At 34.6% G+C, this 18979-nt stretch overlaps 1 protein-coding gene across 1 annotated transcript in view; it reads left to right on the plus strand.

The window, feature by feature from the left end:
- The window catches only part of LOC128223481 (zinc finger protein 69 homolog B-like), a 15516-nt gene extending 6242 nt beyond the window's left edge, over positions 1 to 9274 (plus strand). Inside the window, exons 2-5 of the mRNA XM_052932761.1 lie at positions 228 to 330; positions 5038 to 5540; positions 5934 to 6057; positions 8957 to 9274. Of these exons, the coding sequence (XP_052788721.1) occupies positions 228 to 330; positions 5038 to 5540; positions 5934 to 6057; positions 8957 to 9141 (915 nt within the window). The 3' untranslated portion in view covers positions 9142 to 9274. The remainder of the gene's footprint in view (positions 1 to 227; positions 331 to 5037; positions 5541 to 5933; positions 6058 to 8956) is intronic.
- Positions 9275 to 18979: the final 9705 nt, after the last annotated feature.

An 18979-nucleotide genomic window follows, 5' to 3' on the forward strand; every position in this document is an offset into this window, starting at 1 on the left:
TTATGACTACGACCCAAGGATTTATATCATCCTGACATTTTTCTATCAATCCTCAATTTCTCAGATTTATGGTTTAGCAACAAATAGTGAACGCATGATTAGTTTTCCTATGTTCTCGTACCTCCATCAGTACAATACATCTTTCACGTAAGTTGGGATCAAGTAGAAACGTTTGAACAGTTCATATTTAGATATTAAATCATAGTTTAATGTCTGTCCTATGACAGTGTGTGGTTTCTGTGATTGCGCGGCCGCTGGACCGGAACAGGAAACCGCGCCTCGCAAGACGGGGCGGCAGTCCACTGCCTTATGTCGCCGGCAATAAAGCAAGTGCCTGCGTAAATTCCAATTATTTATTCATAATCGCGGCTTTGTTTTGTGTTCATATCTGGAAAATATTAATCACGGTTTTCTTAAATGATTTAATGTAACTGTGATCAAAAAGGCTTTTATGTTTTTGTCAAGGTTTTGTCCTATGCGCAATGTAGTGACAGCATTGTTGTAGTACAAACGTACTTACTACATGAAGTTTCATTTTAGCCATGTTAAATCTTTGATTTTGTAAAATATTCAGCATTAGAAAGATTAGGGCAGGTATTCAATATGCAACTTAACTTGCATCTTATGGTCAAACATCATTGACTCCATTTACTAATATAGGTCCGTTATTTATATCGAGCTATCCGATTAGCTACATCGTGCTTAGTTTATATTAAGAACATTATTGAGTACAATAAAGGACAGTCAATGCCGCTCAAAGAGACCCGCCTTCGTATGATTGCCTGAGTTTGATTAGGTGTTAAGTTTCCTGAAACACTTCGACAAACCAGTTAATAAAATAACGTTTTGACAGTGCTCCTTTGGGTGGCACTTTTGTGAAAAGGTTTGTCGATTTTTTTAAGAAACTAAACTCTAAAAATCTGGTAAAAGACCGAAGGCGGGGCTCTATAAGCGGCGTAGATCATTTAAAAATGGTAAAGAAATAGTAAAGTCATCTTTGTTTAAAGTCTTCATTCGACGAAGCATATATGACGCAATTTATAACGTGGTAAACACACACACACTTTCATAGGCAAAAACAATAATATAGATTGCGTTTTCAGGGGTATCTATTTTTGTCATTCAAGCAGTTTAATGCTGTTTGTTACACATAAAAAACGTGTGCGCTTTTTTCTTCATATGTATTAACTCATGCTCATTTATTACTCATTTGTTACTCTTGACCCTAATGATCGTATTTATTTATTTACATATTATATATATGAACGTGACGTCGTCTGCGAAATTGAGTTCTGTTATGCACCAGTCAATTGTAACCACGCCCCCCACCCAGGTCCGGGGAATAGCGGGGACTTTGACTTTCGCCTGATGGTAAAATCCCCTCCAAATGTCCCCGCGCCTCAGGGACCCTAGGTAAGACCCATTCCCCGATATATTTGGCGCGAAGACAAAACCATTGCATCCACCCGGCACTGCGGGGCCACCTGGAAGGGAATAACACAACCCATTTTCCCGGCTATCCCCGGTATACCTCCGGACCTTGGGGTGGGGTGGGTGGGCGTGGTTACAATTGACTGGTGCATTAGGCTACTCGCGTTAACAAAACAAATTAACTACTTTTTACCATGCGATAGGTTTAATGTGTAAACTTGAATAAAAGAACCTTTTTAGAAAATATGATTGCTTGCTTATAAGGCGAACATCAAAATGTCCCTTTTTGCCTCCACACGACACATTTTCGTTGATGACGTCACATCTGTACCCGTTTTTGTATGTATTTTAACGTTCTGTTCTGTTATTTTTATAAAATCCTTTTAAGTAATATAGTTATCTGGTTTTACCGAGAGTTCACATCTGCATGCAGTGATTCTGTTCAAGAAATGACCAATTTAAATAGAAGCTAAACAATAAATATTCTGAATCCCACAACAATCACTTATTAAAACATGTATCGTGTATAAATATGTGAAATACAAGTGATTTCTATGAGTAAAATCAGCTCTTCAATCTATTTTTTCATAGAGTAAACAGCCATATATTGACGTGTGAATAAATCCTTAGAGCCAGCCCATTCTCAGAGACTTCCTCATGAATATTAAACATAATTTCTGCTGTAACAAACCGTCCCATGAAGACAAGAAGACTCTGTATTTGAATCTGTACACAATGCTTTGGAAATCTAAACTGAAGGACTTATAAAGAGTATTTTAGATATGGATAAAAATCTTGGAACGAAAAAAAAATATACAGCACATTCAATGTGGAAAGTTGTTAATGAATAAGAAATAAAAATTATTAAAAAAATGGAAATAGGAAAACCCTTTCAAATTTAGTAGAAATCAAAGCAGAAATTGCTTTCTTGCATTTTGTGGTAATTAACAATTTATCTACACCACGAGCGCACGTGCGCACGTGCATCATGCCGCGCGTGTTTATGGTTCGAGCCCGGAAGAGACGTTGGACGTACAGACGGGAAAACATCACGGGTACGTGGAAATAAAGACATTGGGAATACTTAAATATTGTAAGAACTATTTTATCATTTCTCTAATTGGAAGTAAACCTTTGCTATAAAATAAAATTATCTTTTATTGCATAATTATGTATCCGTCAGTAGTCTTGTTTCGATACTTTTTCATTTATAACTGAGCATTATAGTTTCGTTTTTGTATGATAGTGTATTTACAAATTGGTGAATTTAAGCTAACGGATTATCAGTTAATTGTAAATTTACTTTAATGGTGTGTTTATTTTTACAACAATTTGTCCTCCACGAGGGAGATTTGAGCACAATATGAAGCTGAACCGTCATGAATTTAGTTAATAAAAAGATAGAAAGTGTCATGTCATGTATAAAGTCTAATAAGGCAGCACACTAATGAATAACAGACACACGTAAGGGAAAGCTTAATTCAACGACTTTAAAGATTGTTAGTAAGTACTTACAAAAATAGTTTGATGCCAAGCAGTGGCATTATCATTTATTTTGCGTAAGTATATACTAAATAATAATGAAACAAATTGTATTGAAAAACTTTAAAAATACTGCATTTTCATTGGACAAAATACAATGTTGACCACTAACAATGGAATGAATAGTCGACAACACCTCACGTAACCTTGACAACACATGCAAATATATCTATAGTTCAGTATAGTTCAATACCCGCACAAGACTCATAAATATATATTGAAGTATTTATCACATGAGTGTGCATAACAATTTTGGATTTAAAAAATGTTTTAACAGATCAGAATGAATGAATACAAGAAAGTCAATTGAGTGTACTTTTAAACGTTTATTCGGCCTTTTGTCTGAGTTCACATTGACTTCCCGTGAAATTCACAGAAATGAACTGAATAAAATAAGAATTTTATTGGTCATTATAAACCTAAAATCCCATTGGTCATTGTCAAATTAGTCATATAAAATAATATACTCTCAAGAGATTTTTTAAAAGTTGAAGAATTTCATTTCCTGAGAACAATTTTTCCAGAGAAATGTAGGACAGTCATCTTCGAGGTGTAAACACAACGAGTAAAATACACATTGTTTTCCGACTTGGTTGGTTTTGGTGTAATATAATGCGGTCCTGCTTTGTTGTTCTTCCTTGAGTCGACACCTACTTAACTAAAACGTCATTATTCACGCTCAAGTTTTGACCAATTTACCGACGATATAGAAATTGAGGGATACTGTTGGCCAATTTCTGACGATATAGATAAGGAATGAAATTCATACTAGTGAAATAAAAGTCGTATGAAAAGTTATTTTATGTTTAATTATATAGTATAAGTGTGTTAAATAGTTATTTTATAATAATAATTTATTAAATTTCATATTATTATTATTGCAATAGTCTGTAATACTGTTCATGGTTGTGATACCTTTTTAAAAACTGCACTGACTCAGGAATAACCCAACATCAATTTAACACAAAAAACTATTACACGTCAAACATTCAAACAATCCGGACATTAGTCATCCCGCTGGTTTACCACGGCTGAGTGTATTTTAAAGGAACTGTACACCAGATTGGCACCAAAAAAAGTGTTTTTCTGTAACGAATCTCAGAACAAGTATTTAATAAAATGTGTTACGCTTTGATATCATAATTGTAAAAAAAAGTACCAACAATTTTTAAAAACAATTGTGTCGGAGACCGGGTTCGAACCGCTGTCGCCAAAATTGCAGTCCAGCGTCGTATCCACTGAGCTATGACGGCTTATTTAAGTTGGGTGACATAATTAAGCTATACACCTAACTCACGTGATAACACCGACTAGCCAATCACGCATAAGGAATGAATTCTACGAGGTAAACATACCAAGTAATCTTTTTTAATGGAAAAATACGAAATAACTTCTAAACTTAAATAAATTGTAAACTATGTGGTACTTCAGTTAGTAAGTTTCAATGCATTGTACACATTAATACCAAGTTTATGACAGTTTTCGACAATTTTCTTTTTTTCTTGCAAATTGATCATCTGGCGCACAGTTGCTTTAAAAGAAACTTCTTGTTATAATTGTTGTAAGTAACTGGTTTGCGTAAAAAGGTTTTTAACAAGAACCTAAATGCGTATATGTGTTTAAGATAAAACATGCATGACTGCACTCACAATCCTGACACTCAATATTTCCTAAATCAGGAAGTTTATGACCCATAGCCTTTTATGTGCAAACATAAATTATTCAAGCCACAGGACCACGGTGAAAAAGAACACAGCGCACAATGCATTGTTTATAAAAACAATTCCTTTTCTTCAAATTCTAATGGGCCTGATTTGTAAGCAATGATTCAAAGAGCTATGATGATTTGAATATTAATTGTTACGCGGGTTGACAAAATAGGACTGTTCGCAAGGGTAGAGACGAATTGCGTTTTTATTATATATGAGATATAATATATATAAATATATAGGTGTATACATATATATAATGTTTTATACAATGTTTATTTCAAATATGGCGTGAAATTAAATGTATTAAATTTGTTTTCCCATGTCCATTAACTGCATGTTCCAATAATTTCAGAATCTTTCTGTGATGTATATGGAATGGACTCGTTCAATTCTACGTTACAAGTAAACACTGAAGGCAATGCAGGTGAACTAGAACTGAACAATAATAGTTTAAAATTTGATTGTAACAAATACAGTTCTTCGCCATACTCAAATCTGTCGTCTCCTGGCAATGGTGTTTCTAAGACAAACCATTTCTTCCCAACATTTTTAAAACCTGACATTTCAATAACTGACGGCACCAAACAGTCCTTCTTTCAACAACGTATTGCACCTACTTTGGATATTCCAACATCACCCTTGTGTTTAGCAAGAAACAATGACAAACCGGCATTATCTCCCCTCGAGCACCTACATTTTCCATCGTTGCCTAGCGACCATAGCCCGATCTTGCCCCAGCCCGATACCCCACCCAGTACAACTGCAATGTTCCTGCGCGGATTCTACGGCGGGAGATCCTTATATTACAACACCGCCAAAGTGTTCCGATGCCATGAGTGCGGGAAAACGTTCAAGGTAATTATAATATACACACAACAGAACATCTATTTACCAGAAGGTCATAGACCCATATGTGGCCGAATATTATTCGAAGATATTGGCGACAACATTTTGATACATATGAAATTATTAACATTAATTCCACACCGTGTAAAAGCCATCAACTGTATTAAATACTAGTAGTTAAATCAAATCTATTGCTGAAAAAGCAGTTCACCATCGGAGACGTTTCTTTTTTCATTGTGCAAGTATAAGCTATCTTTTCCTATATTGAAGGCGTAGACGAGTCTCCAATAACATCATACAGTTCAGTCATAAAGATGGCTTTCGCGCGTTTATAACATCACACCATATTTTTTAAAACGAATTGCTACATAAAATTACCAATGTCGCGCGTACTCTTTTCAGCGTTCGTCGACGTTGAACACGCACCTGCTGATCCACAGTGACACGCGGCCGTACCCGTGCTCGTACTGTGGGAAACGGTTCCACCAGAAGTCGGACATGAAGAAACACACATACATCCATACAGGTACGTATTGGCACTGTGTTCAATTACGCGATGGAGTTTTCCCATAGTTCACATATAAGTGATACCATGTTCATCCATTTGTTGCAAAAAGTGTTGCTTTATTGACCGTAACCAGTGAAGGAGATCATTCTACGTTCGCCAATAAAAATCGTGTGAAATGGAACTTTTACCAACATTGCTTCTGATGATTCGCATAAATGAATTATAGCCTGTGTTCACCCAGATCGTCAACGTCTCGCTTGAAACTGCGAAAGTTTCAACATCTTTTTCTCAGGTACAAGACCTGTTTAAAAAAACATGGACTTGATCAAACACGCTGAAGAATTATATATGTTTCTATATAAGGTTCTTGAAAAAGTAGTTGACGTGCATCTAGAACAGAATCTGGCACCGAACAACCTACACGAGGAACACCAGTCTGATTATAAAAAGCTCCATTCAACTGAGACCGCTCTACTGGAAGTCCAGAATGACATTCTCCAATCTCTTGACCAAAACAAAGTCACAGTACTTGAGCTACTCGATCTGTCTGCAGCTTTGACACCATTTATCAGAACACTCTTTTACGTCGTCTAAAATACAGCGTACCCCAAGGATCGGTTTTAGGACCCCTAAACTATATCATGTACACCAAGTCAGTTTGTGACATGTGTAGAAATCATAGACTTATGCATTTTTTATTTCGGTGATTCACAACTGTACTTACTAACAGATATGATTCCGCAGTTCGATCCTTTGCGTTGGGTTGAGGCCCCTCTCAATAATAATGCGCCTTGAATGCATGACTGCATAAGTAAACTGAACGCTGACAATACAGAAGTAAAGATCTTTAAAACAATACTAATCATTGTTTCTTGCTAATCTCGTTTCGTATATCACTGTGAATGTTGGAGCTTTTAGATAAAGCCAACCACATGCGTCAGAAATCTTGGAGCAATGCTGGATTCAAGGATAAACATGGAGAAGAATGTGAACTGGGTCTGTCGATATCATAATTATTATTAATTAACTCTCTCTCTCTCTCTCTCTCTCTCTCTCTCTCTCTCTCTCTCTCTCTCTCTCTCTCTCTCTCTCTCTCTCTCTCTATATATATATATATATATATATATATATATATATATATATATATATATATATATATATATATATATATATATCTTTTCCTCTCCCTCTCCCTCTCTCTACCTCTGTCTCACTGTATATACACTTATATGTTTATACAGAAAAGAAACAAGAAAAAAGTTGATGCATAGCATCAAGTCGGCGCAATGAAATTAGAAGAAAAACGTGCATGCAGATCACTAGCACCGGATTTTCAAACTCAATCATTTTTTTTTAAATAAAAAAAAATCTTAACATGTTAGAATAATAAACAGTAGAAAGTGGATATTTAAAAAAAAAAAATTTAATATTTTTTCACCTATTCGGTATTATTTAATATTTAGTAAGGAATTATAAGATTTTTTTTGATTTTTAAAAAAATGATTGAGTTTGAAAATCCGGTGCAAGTGATGCAGATAACCAAAAATGGTTATTATTTTAATGATAATATTTTGTTTTATGTTGGGTGTACATATGCTCGAAGGACATTATGGTTAATATTAAATATTGTTACAATAGTTTAAGCCCGCAATTATAGATATTCTGTTGTTTTTTCACCAAGCTAATCCTCCGGTTTAAACTAAATTATAACAAAAATATACATTCGTTTCTTCGGATGAAATAGAGTCAATGGTCTAATACATAGATTTCAATAGCATGAAATTCACCTTTTATTTGTATCGGCATGTTATGTGAATTCCTTGCTTTATATTTTGTATAAGTTTTAATAACACATTTCACCCATATGAGTATATAGAACGGGGATAAAAAACTATACACCAAAGGGGAATTATCTTGAGTTCATTCTTTCGAATGACATTTTCAAAACAAACAATTAAGCTCAAGGTTAATTTTTTAAAACTCGGCATTTTTGCTGTCACCAAGGGAGATTACTGCGGAGGAGGTTTACAAACATAAAGGATATTTTATTAGTACCGTGTAACCTTCATTTATTTTGATATCAATCGGAACACCTCGGCTTGTATCTATCTCAGAAATGGCCGAGTTGTTATGATTGAGTTGGTATATAAAATCAAAATTTTCATAATGATTAGCAGGGCTATTATAATTTAAGGTTTCATTATCAATTAAAGTGTAAAGTTTTATAAAACAAACTAAACTTCACATTTTATCATGCAACGTGGAAACTATTGAAAACATTGTTCTGCAATTTATGAACTAGTCCCTTAGTTGGAATATTTCTAAAGTAATACTAGTATCAAAAATAGTCGGCGCCCTTCTGGGCGCCGACTAACAATATCACGAGAGTAAACAGCAAAATTACTTTCAACGAAAATGTTTAAGAATCTTAGGAACAGCAACTAAAGGTTTTCACTTGCTATCAGTTATAATTCTGTTTAGTAAAACAACACTTTGTTGACAGTTCAAAATACTGAATCGTTTTGGATTTTGTCATGCCCCACAGATGGTATTGTGCGAAAAACCCTGGCTTGAATATTCATTTTTTCATATCCTTTCTGTTTAAAACAGATTTAACTTTCAAATAACTCCTTATCATTCAACAAATAGTATAGATTGCAATTGAAATATTAACATATGCATGTATCTGTAAAGTTTCCAAATACTTACTGGGTTATATTTTTCAGCAAATGAGTTATATATCCTAATATATATAACTCCTTTCAGGACACTCGATTTTTAAATTGGGTTTGAATTTGATATTCAGGTTTATATGTTATATGCAATATAAAGCCACATATTGTAAGTTCTAGCTCTATTTGTGTTGAGATTCAACATCCCCATATTTCTCCGTCACGATGGTTTTTCCAATCCGCAGGTGAGAAGCCACATCGGTGTCAAGTGTGCGACAAACGTTTCTCGCAGTCATCTAACCTGATCACGCACAGCCGGAAGCATACCGGGTATACACCCTTCCGGTGTGATATGTGTAGCCGGACGTTTCAGCGGAAGTTAGAGTTGAGAAAACATAAGGAGACCGGGAAGTGCGTAGCTACGCTATGAAATTACGACGTTTGAAAGTTAAGGCATTTCGTGTACACGTGTTTAAACATACAATGGGGCATTGTTATCATTAAAGTTATGAAGTGCATTCATCTTCTTGAAATCATTGAGAAGGTCATTGCAAATATGCTGAAGAAAAAGGGAATTGTGACTGGAAGACTTCTTGTACTTTTCTTGTAACTGCCAGTACTTTCTTGACATTATGAGCTACGTTTGAAATGTTTAAGCTGCACTCTCACAGATTTACCGTATTGACAACTTTTTTTCATTTCTTTGTCTTGGAATGAGTCAATTTTTGCGAAAATATCTGCAAACCAGTGATATAAGACTGCTGACAAAAGATCAAATCGCATATTTTCATTTTTCCGTTCGAAAATAAATGTTTAATGGCTAAAAGCGATACTAACGGTTTAAGAAAAAGTGCATAAAACATCAATTTTTTAATTTAAAAATGAAAATCTGCGATCTGATTTTTTTTGTCAGCAGTCTTATATCACTGATTTTCATGCATTTTCGCATAAATTGGCTCGTTTTATAACAAAACAAAATAAAGAAAAAAGTTGTCAAAACATGCAATCTGTGAGAGTGCAGCTTTAATGACATGTGTTTTGTGAACCTTTTTGACTTTCAAATTCGAGCTACAGTTTTGAAATTGTGTGTTATTACAAAATAGAACTTAAAGCCGCATGTTTGCATTTTCAATATAAACGATTCATATTAATAGTGTGATTTTAGCTCATGCACTTTGTAATATGCATTTGTAAAATACTTACGTTACTTTAATTTTACCGGATGGTAATAAATCACGCGTTTAGATGTTTTAACAGAAACGAAAGCATAAGAAGCACCTTGTTCTTAAAACTGTTTTTACCAACTACATTATTCATATGGGTACACTCCACAGTCTCGGATGTACGGATTTTCCATTGCTTAAATCATGTCTAAAAGTGATATCTGCTTTCTAAAAACCCTCTTATTTTATATAAATCCTCTTATCACTTGAATTATTCAAAATAATTTGATGTACGGGCAACATACACTTTTCCGCTGGTAGTATAAATATACTGTCATCAAATTATAGACTTACAGAAATGACAGGAAACGTTAAGATTTTATTTTATTGTGAACAATTGGTGACAGGAAATCCAATTTTAAGCTCAATAAACCGTGAATTCTTACTTAAAGATCATGAATGATTAATGGACAAAATGCGTGGTGGCTAACGTTTGAAAAAGGCCCGGAGTTGGTGGCATTTTGTGGGCAACTGTCGCAAGCGGTACAGATTTAAAAGCCTATCACGGTGTCCCGTGATTTGTACAACACTGGGTGTTAGTCTCCATTAGCGTAATTTGTGATTTCTGTTCGGGACAATTCTCGTCACTACGGACCAATCCACAGGGGGGAGACGGCGCCATGGTAATAGCTCTCTGTAAGATATACAGTCTTCCATTTAAAAGTGCATGGACAAATTTTATGCTTTGGTCAAAAGTTTACATTCTGTTTTGTTGGTATATATATGACCTGTGTATTTGATGGGATAGTTGACATCACGGGAAGGTGGGCCGCTGGGGGACACATTAAGTACTAATTCTTTGCATCGCGTGAGACACATTCGTTAAGAAAAATATTTTGATATGCAAAGGCTAAAATGTATATCTTGTTTGGACTGTTTCAATCGGTAGGGCTTGGGTCGGGGAGTGGCAGGAGAGAGGCTTTAATGTATTTAACTAATATATAAACTGTATTTATATGTTGGATTAAAAGGTATCCATCTGTCTATCTGTCCACTCATCCTTTTATCCGCATGTCTGTCTATTCTCACGACCGCTCCATCCTTACAGCTGTCTGTCTGTTTGTCTGTCTGTCAGCCTCTATCTAAAGTCAACAGTTTACTCTCTAAGGCGACGGTTTATTTGAATGTGTCCATGTATTATTCACGAAGTCTTTATTTGATTGTACAGAATTGCAATAATATTTTAAATTTCATAAAAGTTAGATACTAAAAGTTTATGGTGCTGTTCCACTTTAGTTAAAAGTGGATCATTTCTCTCTCTGGGAATACTAAATGCAACCAGTTTCACGGATAATGCATGATTCGCTCCCTAGAATATCATCACGTAATTTAATAAAACAGGTTTGATGTTAAACCTTAGTCAGCAAGTTCCTATTGTTGGCAAACGTATATTCAATATAACTGCTGAGTTTTTCAGTTGCTGATTTGATGTTGCTGATGCACTCTTACTCCCAAATAAGATTTACCAAAATCAATACAATTATATTAGTTTACAAAAAAAGATGAATAAATATAAAACAAAACAATGGTTCGTATTCGTATGAAGGAAAGCAGGTTTAATTCGATAGAAAGGTGCATAAAACACTGTATCTCTCTACCTTATGATACGATAGTAGAACACAGTAATTTTTTTAGCATTCACCAATCATTTAATATTTTTGTGCTTTCTGCTATTAAAAACACGGTTACAAACTTAACTCGTTATCAGTAATTAATGTTTTCCATAAATGCATTATTTAGTGAGAAGTTAAAGGTTCATCAGTCAAAATTTTTGTTTGTTATACTTGTGTATGTATTGATTTTGAATAAGAGTGTCACTTTAAAATTAACATTCTTGTTTCTTTACTTTATATGATCGGCATCGGACGATATGAACTGTAAGCACTCGTCAATGACATGCTTTTCACAGTATTGACGCACACGCTTCGCAACTCAAACAACAAATCACAGAGCCTTATAAAAATAATACTAGTGGCTTTAAGAGCGTATACCCTTTGACCAATCTTGCTTAACGTTGTTTTAAGTCTCTCAATCAATAGTCATAAACTAAGTTCCATTAAAATCAAAGACATTCCTGTTCGCGTCGACAACACTGCCAGTGAGTTATCTTCGACAAGAGCAGGTCTAAACCACCCCGCGACAAATTATTCATATTTTGCTGACGGTTTTGTTAACTACTGAACACAACTAATTGCGCCGTGTGGAATTGTCATGCCATCTGTCAAAATAAACCTGGATATTCTTTAAAGGGAATTGAACCGGAATAATTGTACTTTCTGAGATATAATACAGTCAATCCCGGAGTTGTTCAATATTTAGATATTTAATCTTATGATTCAATATAAAAAGAATATTTATGATTCTTTGTCGGACCATTGAGAGTTATTACGTATCAGTTCTTCGTACAAGATAAGACAGGATACAAGAATCTTTATTTAAAGTCGAGTATATGATAACAAAAAAACAAACAAAAAAAAACATTAGTTCAATAAGATATTTTCCGATTTCAAATTTCAATGTTTCATGCGTTTGACTGTTATGCACTTTAAGTAATACAACAAAAGAGCCACAGTGGCCCTGGATCGCTCGTCTGAGCATGACATGTCACAAGCACTTGATCGTAGCTCGACCATTTAAATACATAATAAATTGGTTGACTTTGTTTTAAGATTGTATGATCAAGGTTAATGAGTTCCTAATGTACTTAAGATGGTCAAGCTACGATATACGATCTATGTATTATAGCTGATCGGGCTACGATCTACGACCCAGGCCAACGAAGTGTTTATGTATTATAGCTGATCGGGCTACGATCTACGACCCAGGCCAACGAATAATTTATGTATTATAGTTGACCGGCTACGATCTACGACCCAGGCCAGCGAATTGTTAATGTATTTTAGATGGTTCAGCTACGATCTACGACCAATGCCAACGAATTGTTTATGTATAATATATGGTCGGGCCACCACCTACGATCCAGGCCAACGAATTATTAATGTATTTCAAATGGTTGGGCTACGATCTACGACCCAGGCCAACGAAGTGTTTATGTATAATAGATGATTGAGCTACGATCTACGACCTAGGCCAACGAAGTGTTTATGTATAAAAGATCATTGGGATACGATCTACTACCCAAGCCAACGAATAATTTATGTAGTATAGCTGATCGAGCTACGATCTACGACCCAGGCCAACGAATTGTTTATGTATAAAAGATGATCGGGCTACGATCTACGACCCAGACCAACGAATTGCTTATGGAACATAGATGGTCGAGCTACGATCTACAACCCAGGCCAACGAATTGTTTATGTATTATAGTATTTATAGATGATCGGGCTACGATCTACGACCCAGGCCAACAAATTGTTTATGTATAAAAGTATTAAAATATGATCGGGCTACGATCTACGACCCAGGCCAACGAATTGTTTATGTATAAAAGATGATCGGGCTACGATCTACGACCCAGGCCAACGAATTGTTTATGTATTTCAAATGGTGGGGCTACGATCTACGACCCAGGCCAACGAAGTGTTTATGTATAATAGATGATTGAGCTACGATCTACGACCTAGGCCAACGAAGTGTTTATGTATAAAAGATCATTGGGCTACGATCTACTACCCAAGCCAACGAATAATTTATGTAGTATAGCTGATCGGGGTACGATCTACGACCCAGACCAACGAAATGTTCATGTATTATAGATGGTCGGTATACGATCTACAACCCAGGCCAACGAATTGCTTATGTATTATATATGATCGGGCTACGATCTACGACCCAGGTGCCGTATTCAATATGCAACTTTGATTGAACTAAAATTTAAGATTAGAAACTAAGTGTTTTGATTGGCCTGTATATTTAGCTGACCAATAGGCTGAACGGGACCACTGAGACTTGAAGTAAGAACAAGAATAAGATCAATATTGAATACTCGCCCTGGTCAACGAATTGTTAATGTATTTTAGTTAGTCGGGCTATACAACAACTAACGATAATCTACGACCTACGACCTATGCGCCAACTTGCATATAGAATATAATTTATTTGTAACAAAGAGAAATATGGGGATGTTAAAACTCAACACAAATAGAGTGATAACTTGCACGATAATAGGTGACACACGTATATATAAGTCCTTATTCCTTATTATTATTATTATAAGATAAACAATTATTCTTGCTTTATATACTTTTATAGCAAGTTATTATTATTCCAACACATGTTCAATGCAAATTAAATTTATTTATAGTGTATAATTGATTCGACTCTTGCATTAAAGAACGACACATGATCAAAAGTATCATTTTATATATGTAACATTCTATAAATACATACACCTTATATATCTTCTATATTTTCTTGAATAATATTTTTTCTTCTCCTTATGAAAATATAACTACCTTAACTGTTAAAGTATAAATGATTTACATGAAGATATAAAACTGAGCAAAAACAACAAAAAACAGTGCCGCCATCTGATTTTTAGCGGATCGAACTATCGTGAAAATCATTTGTACATTTGTATATGATTACCTAAAACAATTCCAATGGAAATACCAATTACTTCTAAACCTTGTCACCGGTTTCGACTATAATATTTCGCCCCTTTTCTCGCCGCTATTGAACACTTTGAAAGAGAATGACCACGTGTGGTCACAATAATATGTCATCTTTGAGCCATTCGTGCGAGTGAGTTACACATGCCAAGAAATACTTTCCATGTAGTGGAATGCTTTCGCGATCCAGATTATTTTGTCGAATACAGAAGCGTTTTTACGAACAAGGATTAAAAATCTTAGAGAGATTTCTTATGATTATAGAAAACAAATCATAAATCCTTTGGCATTTTAGGAAGCAAAATCCTAAATCTCAAAACCAGAATTCCCACATCGGCCTATTAAGAGAAATTAATTCACAACCGCTAAATCTAGATTGCCGAAACGTTTAAAATACAGACCAGCATTTTTGGCCCCAGGGACAAGTAAATCACACGAAAAACAATGTCTCCCTTTGGTAAAAGGATTGCAATTTGATTTTTATGACAGTCTATTGAAGATTATGAATACAGAACTGTGTCCAAATGCCGTCAACAGGACGCTGTTTAGCATACAGAACTCAGGACATTTGGTTCAACGTATACTCTTCTTTCTGCTTAGGCCACTCCTTTTTTATTTTTTGGTTTACAAGAATTTTTGGGAAAAATGTCCACCGGGCGGTCGAAAAAAAAAAAAAAAAAAAAAGGAAAAAAGTCACAAAACATACCCTTAAAGGGTAAACATCAGAGAACAACATAAAAACATTGAAAATTTATATCATTTACATGACATTTTAATTTTTTAAACTGCTATTAATGCATGTTTTAATACACTCAAAGTTTCAAAGTTCTAATTAAACACACAGTTTAAATCTTACATACTGTGCATATAAAACATCAATGAAATTGACTATAAAACATGTTTACATGTATAAACTACACTTTTTTTAAGATACATTGAATATCACTCAGCAAGACATTTGTTAAGCTTCAAGGGTATGTTAAAGCAAAAGTGAATGCAGAACACTAAACTAAACAATATTAAATTGAAAAAAAAGATAAGGCAATTTTACGCATTAAAATACAAAAAATTGCACTGTATTAAAACAATACATACTATTTTCTTAACATTGTTTCAGTTATTTCAATATTGGAAAATGCCAATAAAGTGAAATAATTACCAATTTTGTAAATAAGGAAGTAACATTTTATGAAGACATTTGAGCTTTAACTTTGTGAAAGCAATTCCTGAAAAACTAAAAACCAAACTAGACCTAGATTTGAGTTTTAATAACCTTTACCATGGTGGGTCCTAGTTGTGTGTAACTCGATCCATGCTAAGTTCGGATATTTTCGGACCGGGATATTTACCATGGGATGTTCACCAAATCCATTTCAAATTCAAATCTTGCAGCAAATTACCACATCAGTACATAAAATCACATAACAAAATAATAAATCTAGCATGTGACTTAACTTTATGTACCAATGATAGTAACAGAGAAATCCATAATTATGTATCGGATATTTTCATTTAACTCCGCCATTTTGTGTATACACGAGTTCACAGGGCATCTATACTTCATGCTTGTTTATTTTTCATTTTAAAGAGTATTCCTTGGTTACAACAACAAATCTCATTTATAGTGAAATATCAAGTTCATTACAAATTGAAATGGACTTATTCAAAATAGTTTTCCGTGTTATTTTATCTAAATGTTTTGCACACAACTCATGGCATTAGTATTAAAATGTCATTGAGGCATGTGTTCAACTCTTTCATTGTTTTTACTCTACTATTAACCCAAACATGAATAAACATGTAATCTAGAATAAACACAAGCTTTACATTGACTCAATAACAAGTATTTCCAAACCATTTTGTGATTTCAAATCCATAAACACCATCGACCGAACTTGTGAAACTAGGTCACCGGTGTCAACTTAGAAATTTTACTTTCGATTTCACCACTCACACTTAGTGCACTGTTATTTGATATCTAGCCATAAAATGTTATAAAATGTTTTTCTCACACATAATTTACAGATATTTGTGTCTACTTATTCGATGGCAGCCGCTGACAATTTTATTTTTTATCTATAAACAACAATATTTTCATGACCTAAATTGGCGGGGAATAACAACAATCACGTGACAGTTATTGTTTGTGTCGGCTGTTAAATTTGCCAGTGTTTATTGCTATTGTTATTTTAACAACTCCTGCATATTTTAATTAATTATTTCATACAAAGAATGACTGCTATCGTCAATTCCGCCATTGCCATCGGCGCTGCCATAACAGTTGACTGGCTCACATGCTATCACTATAAATTGGCAAATACGGCCACGGAACAACAAACCAGTCGAGATCTACTGCATTCGTACTCTTATCTGTGCGTTTTTTCTTTCGTTTCGCACCAAAATCAATACGGTCGGTAAAATAATTTTGAAAACATAGTGAAATTCATTTTTTTATTTTTTTGTACTTTTCGGAAAATTAGACCCGCCGGTTTTGTAAACCAATTTATATAAAAGTAGTGGCCTTATTACGATCACTACAATCTCCACTTTATAATCCGCTGACGTATACATAGTCCACGAATAGTCATATTGTTGTGTTATGAATGATTGTTAAAAAAAAGAAGCCTGGTCGTGCTGGAATTAGCGTGGGGGGGGGGGGAGGGGCTGGGGACGGGAAACTTTGACCTTCTAACAAGGAGGGGGTGGCCACTGCAATGGGGTGAAACGCTTATTCACAATCGCCCTTGAGTAAGACCCCACCGGCGAACAAAAAATACATTTTATTTCATGCATAACAGTAAAAATATTGGTGAATGATAACTGGATCATTTCGCTCATGGCCAGAGAAAATTAGAATTTTCACTCGTGGCTACGCCACTCGTGAACACAAATATTCTTTCTCTGATCACTCGTGAAATTAAAGACGATCTTACACTGAATTAAACAAATAGTATCTATATCATCACATGCTCAGCCTATTCATTTTTTTTGTTTGCAATGTCTCTAATGGTGCTAGCTTTAAAGTATCGGTAATGGGACAGAGCGAAGCAAACTAGCTGTATGGTATGGGTATGTGTACTGTAATGAAGGACATATTTCCTGATATAATGCTGCATCTAATTGCATATTAATTACAGGATATTGAATATTAATTACAGGATATTGCATATTAATTAGCATAGAATTACATGCAAATTATACTTCATAACAATAGTCTACCTCTGATATGAACACCTTTTTTGTGTTGTTTTTGTTAATTAAAATTCATTTCCTTTCACTTGATCATAATTCATGTTTATGTTCATGATTTTGGTGCATCATTTATATGCATCATATGATTGTATCAATGTCATAAAACAAGTATGTATCTATTTCCGGAAAGCTATTTTATTTATTGCCTTAGTCCATTTGTTTTTCACGCCACACCCCCTGACTGAGTCAAAATCAGGTGGGCAGTTTATTCAATCTACAGTTTGCACTGAAGAAAACAATTTTATTGCCACTTGAGCAATCTGTTAACTGAGAGTTAAGTAGAGTTGCAAGTTCAAACCCGCACTCTGAATATCCAGTAATTGTTATCTTGCTGTTTTAAGTTAAATTTAATTTTATTTGAACTTTATTCTAGAGATGCAAGGTACGTGGTGCTTTTTTTCTCTTTAGCATTAAGAAGAGTTTAAGTGCAATTAATCAAATTCCTGAATACCATTTGTGATTTTAAGACGAATATTTTATGATTCAACTGAACATTACTGCATATTACTGTTTATAGATGTTGTTTAAAGCTGCAATCTCAAAGATGAACCGTTTTGACATTTTTTGTCTTAGAATGAGCCAATTTTTGCGTAAGTATTTGGAATTCGAAATTAAAACGGTTTTGGTAGTTAAGGGGTACTCACAGAAGAAAAATTAAACATTTTCTAGTCCGAAAAGCGTATGTTATTTCCTTTTGTCCGATATTGACATTAAAAGAAATAATGGACGATTTTAGGGGAGGGGGAGCACCCCCACCCTAACCCCCGTGCCCACTAGTGATAAAGATGATATATGTATATTACAGTGTAAAATCGTAAAATATTCGACCGAGTGAGCACTTCTTAAAAGCTACAGTTCACGAACTGCGTAGCTACGAAGAAAATATTTACTGTTGGTGTTCACAACGTACATGTACATTATTATCTGAAACAATTAACTATCAATTTCAATTCACTGACATATCTTTACAAACCTCCGGAAAACAAATCGTAAAGACATAACAAGAATAGATTCGATATATTTAGATTTATACAGTCGAACCCCGTTGGCTCGAACTCAAAGGGACCGGCGAAAATACTTCGAGACTCAGAAAAATCGAGCCAAGCGGGATTTTTTTACCTTAAGTATAAAGCAAACGGTCCTTTACATCTAGTTCGAGCCAACGATGCCTTCGAGCCAACGGGGTTCGATTGTATTTATTTTGAAAATATACACAACCATT

This window comes from Mya arenaria, chromosome 17 (assembly GCF_026914265.1).
Source record: "Mya arenaria isolate MELC-2E11 chromosome 17, ASM2691426v1".
Classification (NCBI taxonomy): Eukaryota; Metazoa; Mollusca; class Bivalvia; order Myida; family Myidae; genus Mya; species Mya arenaria.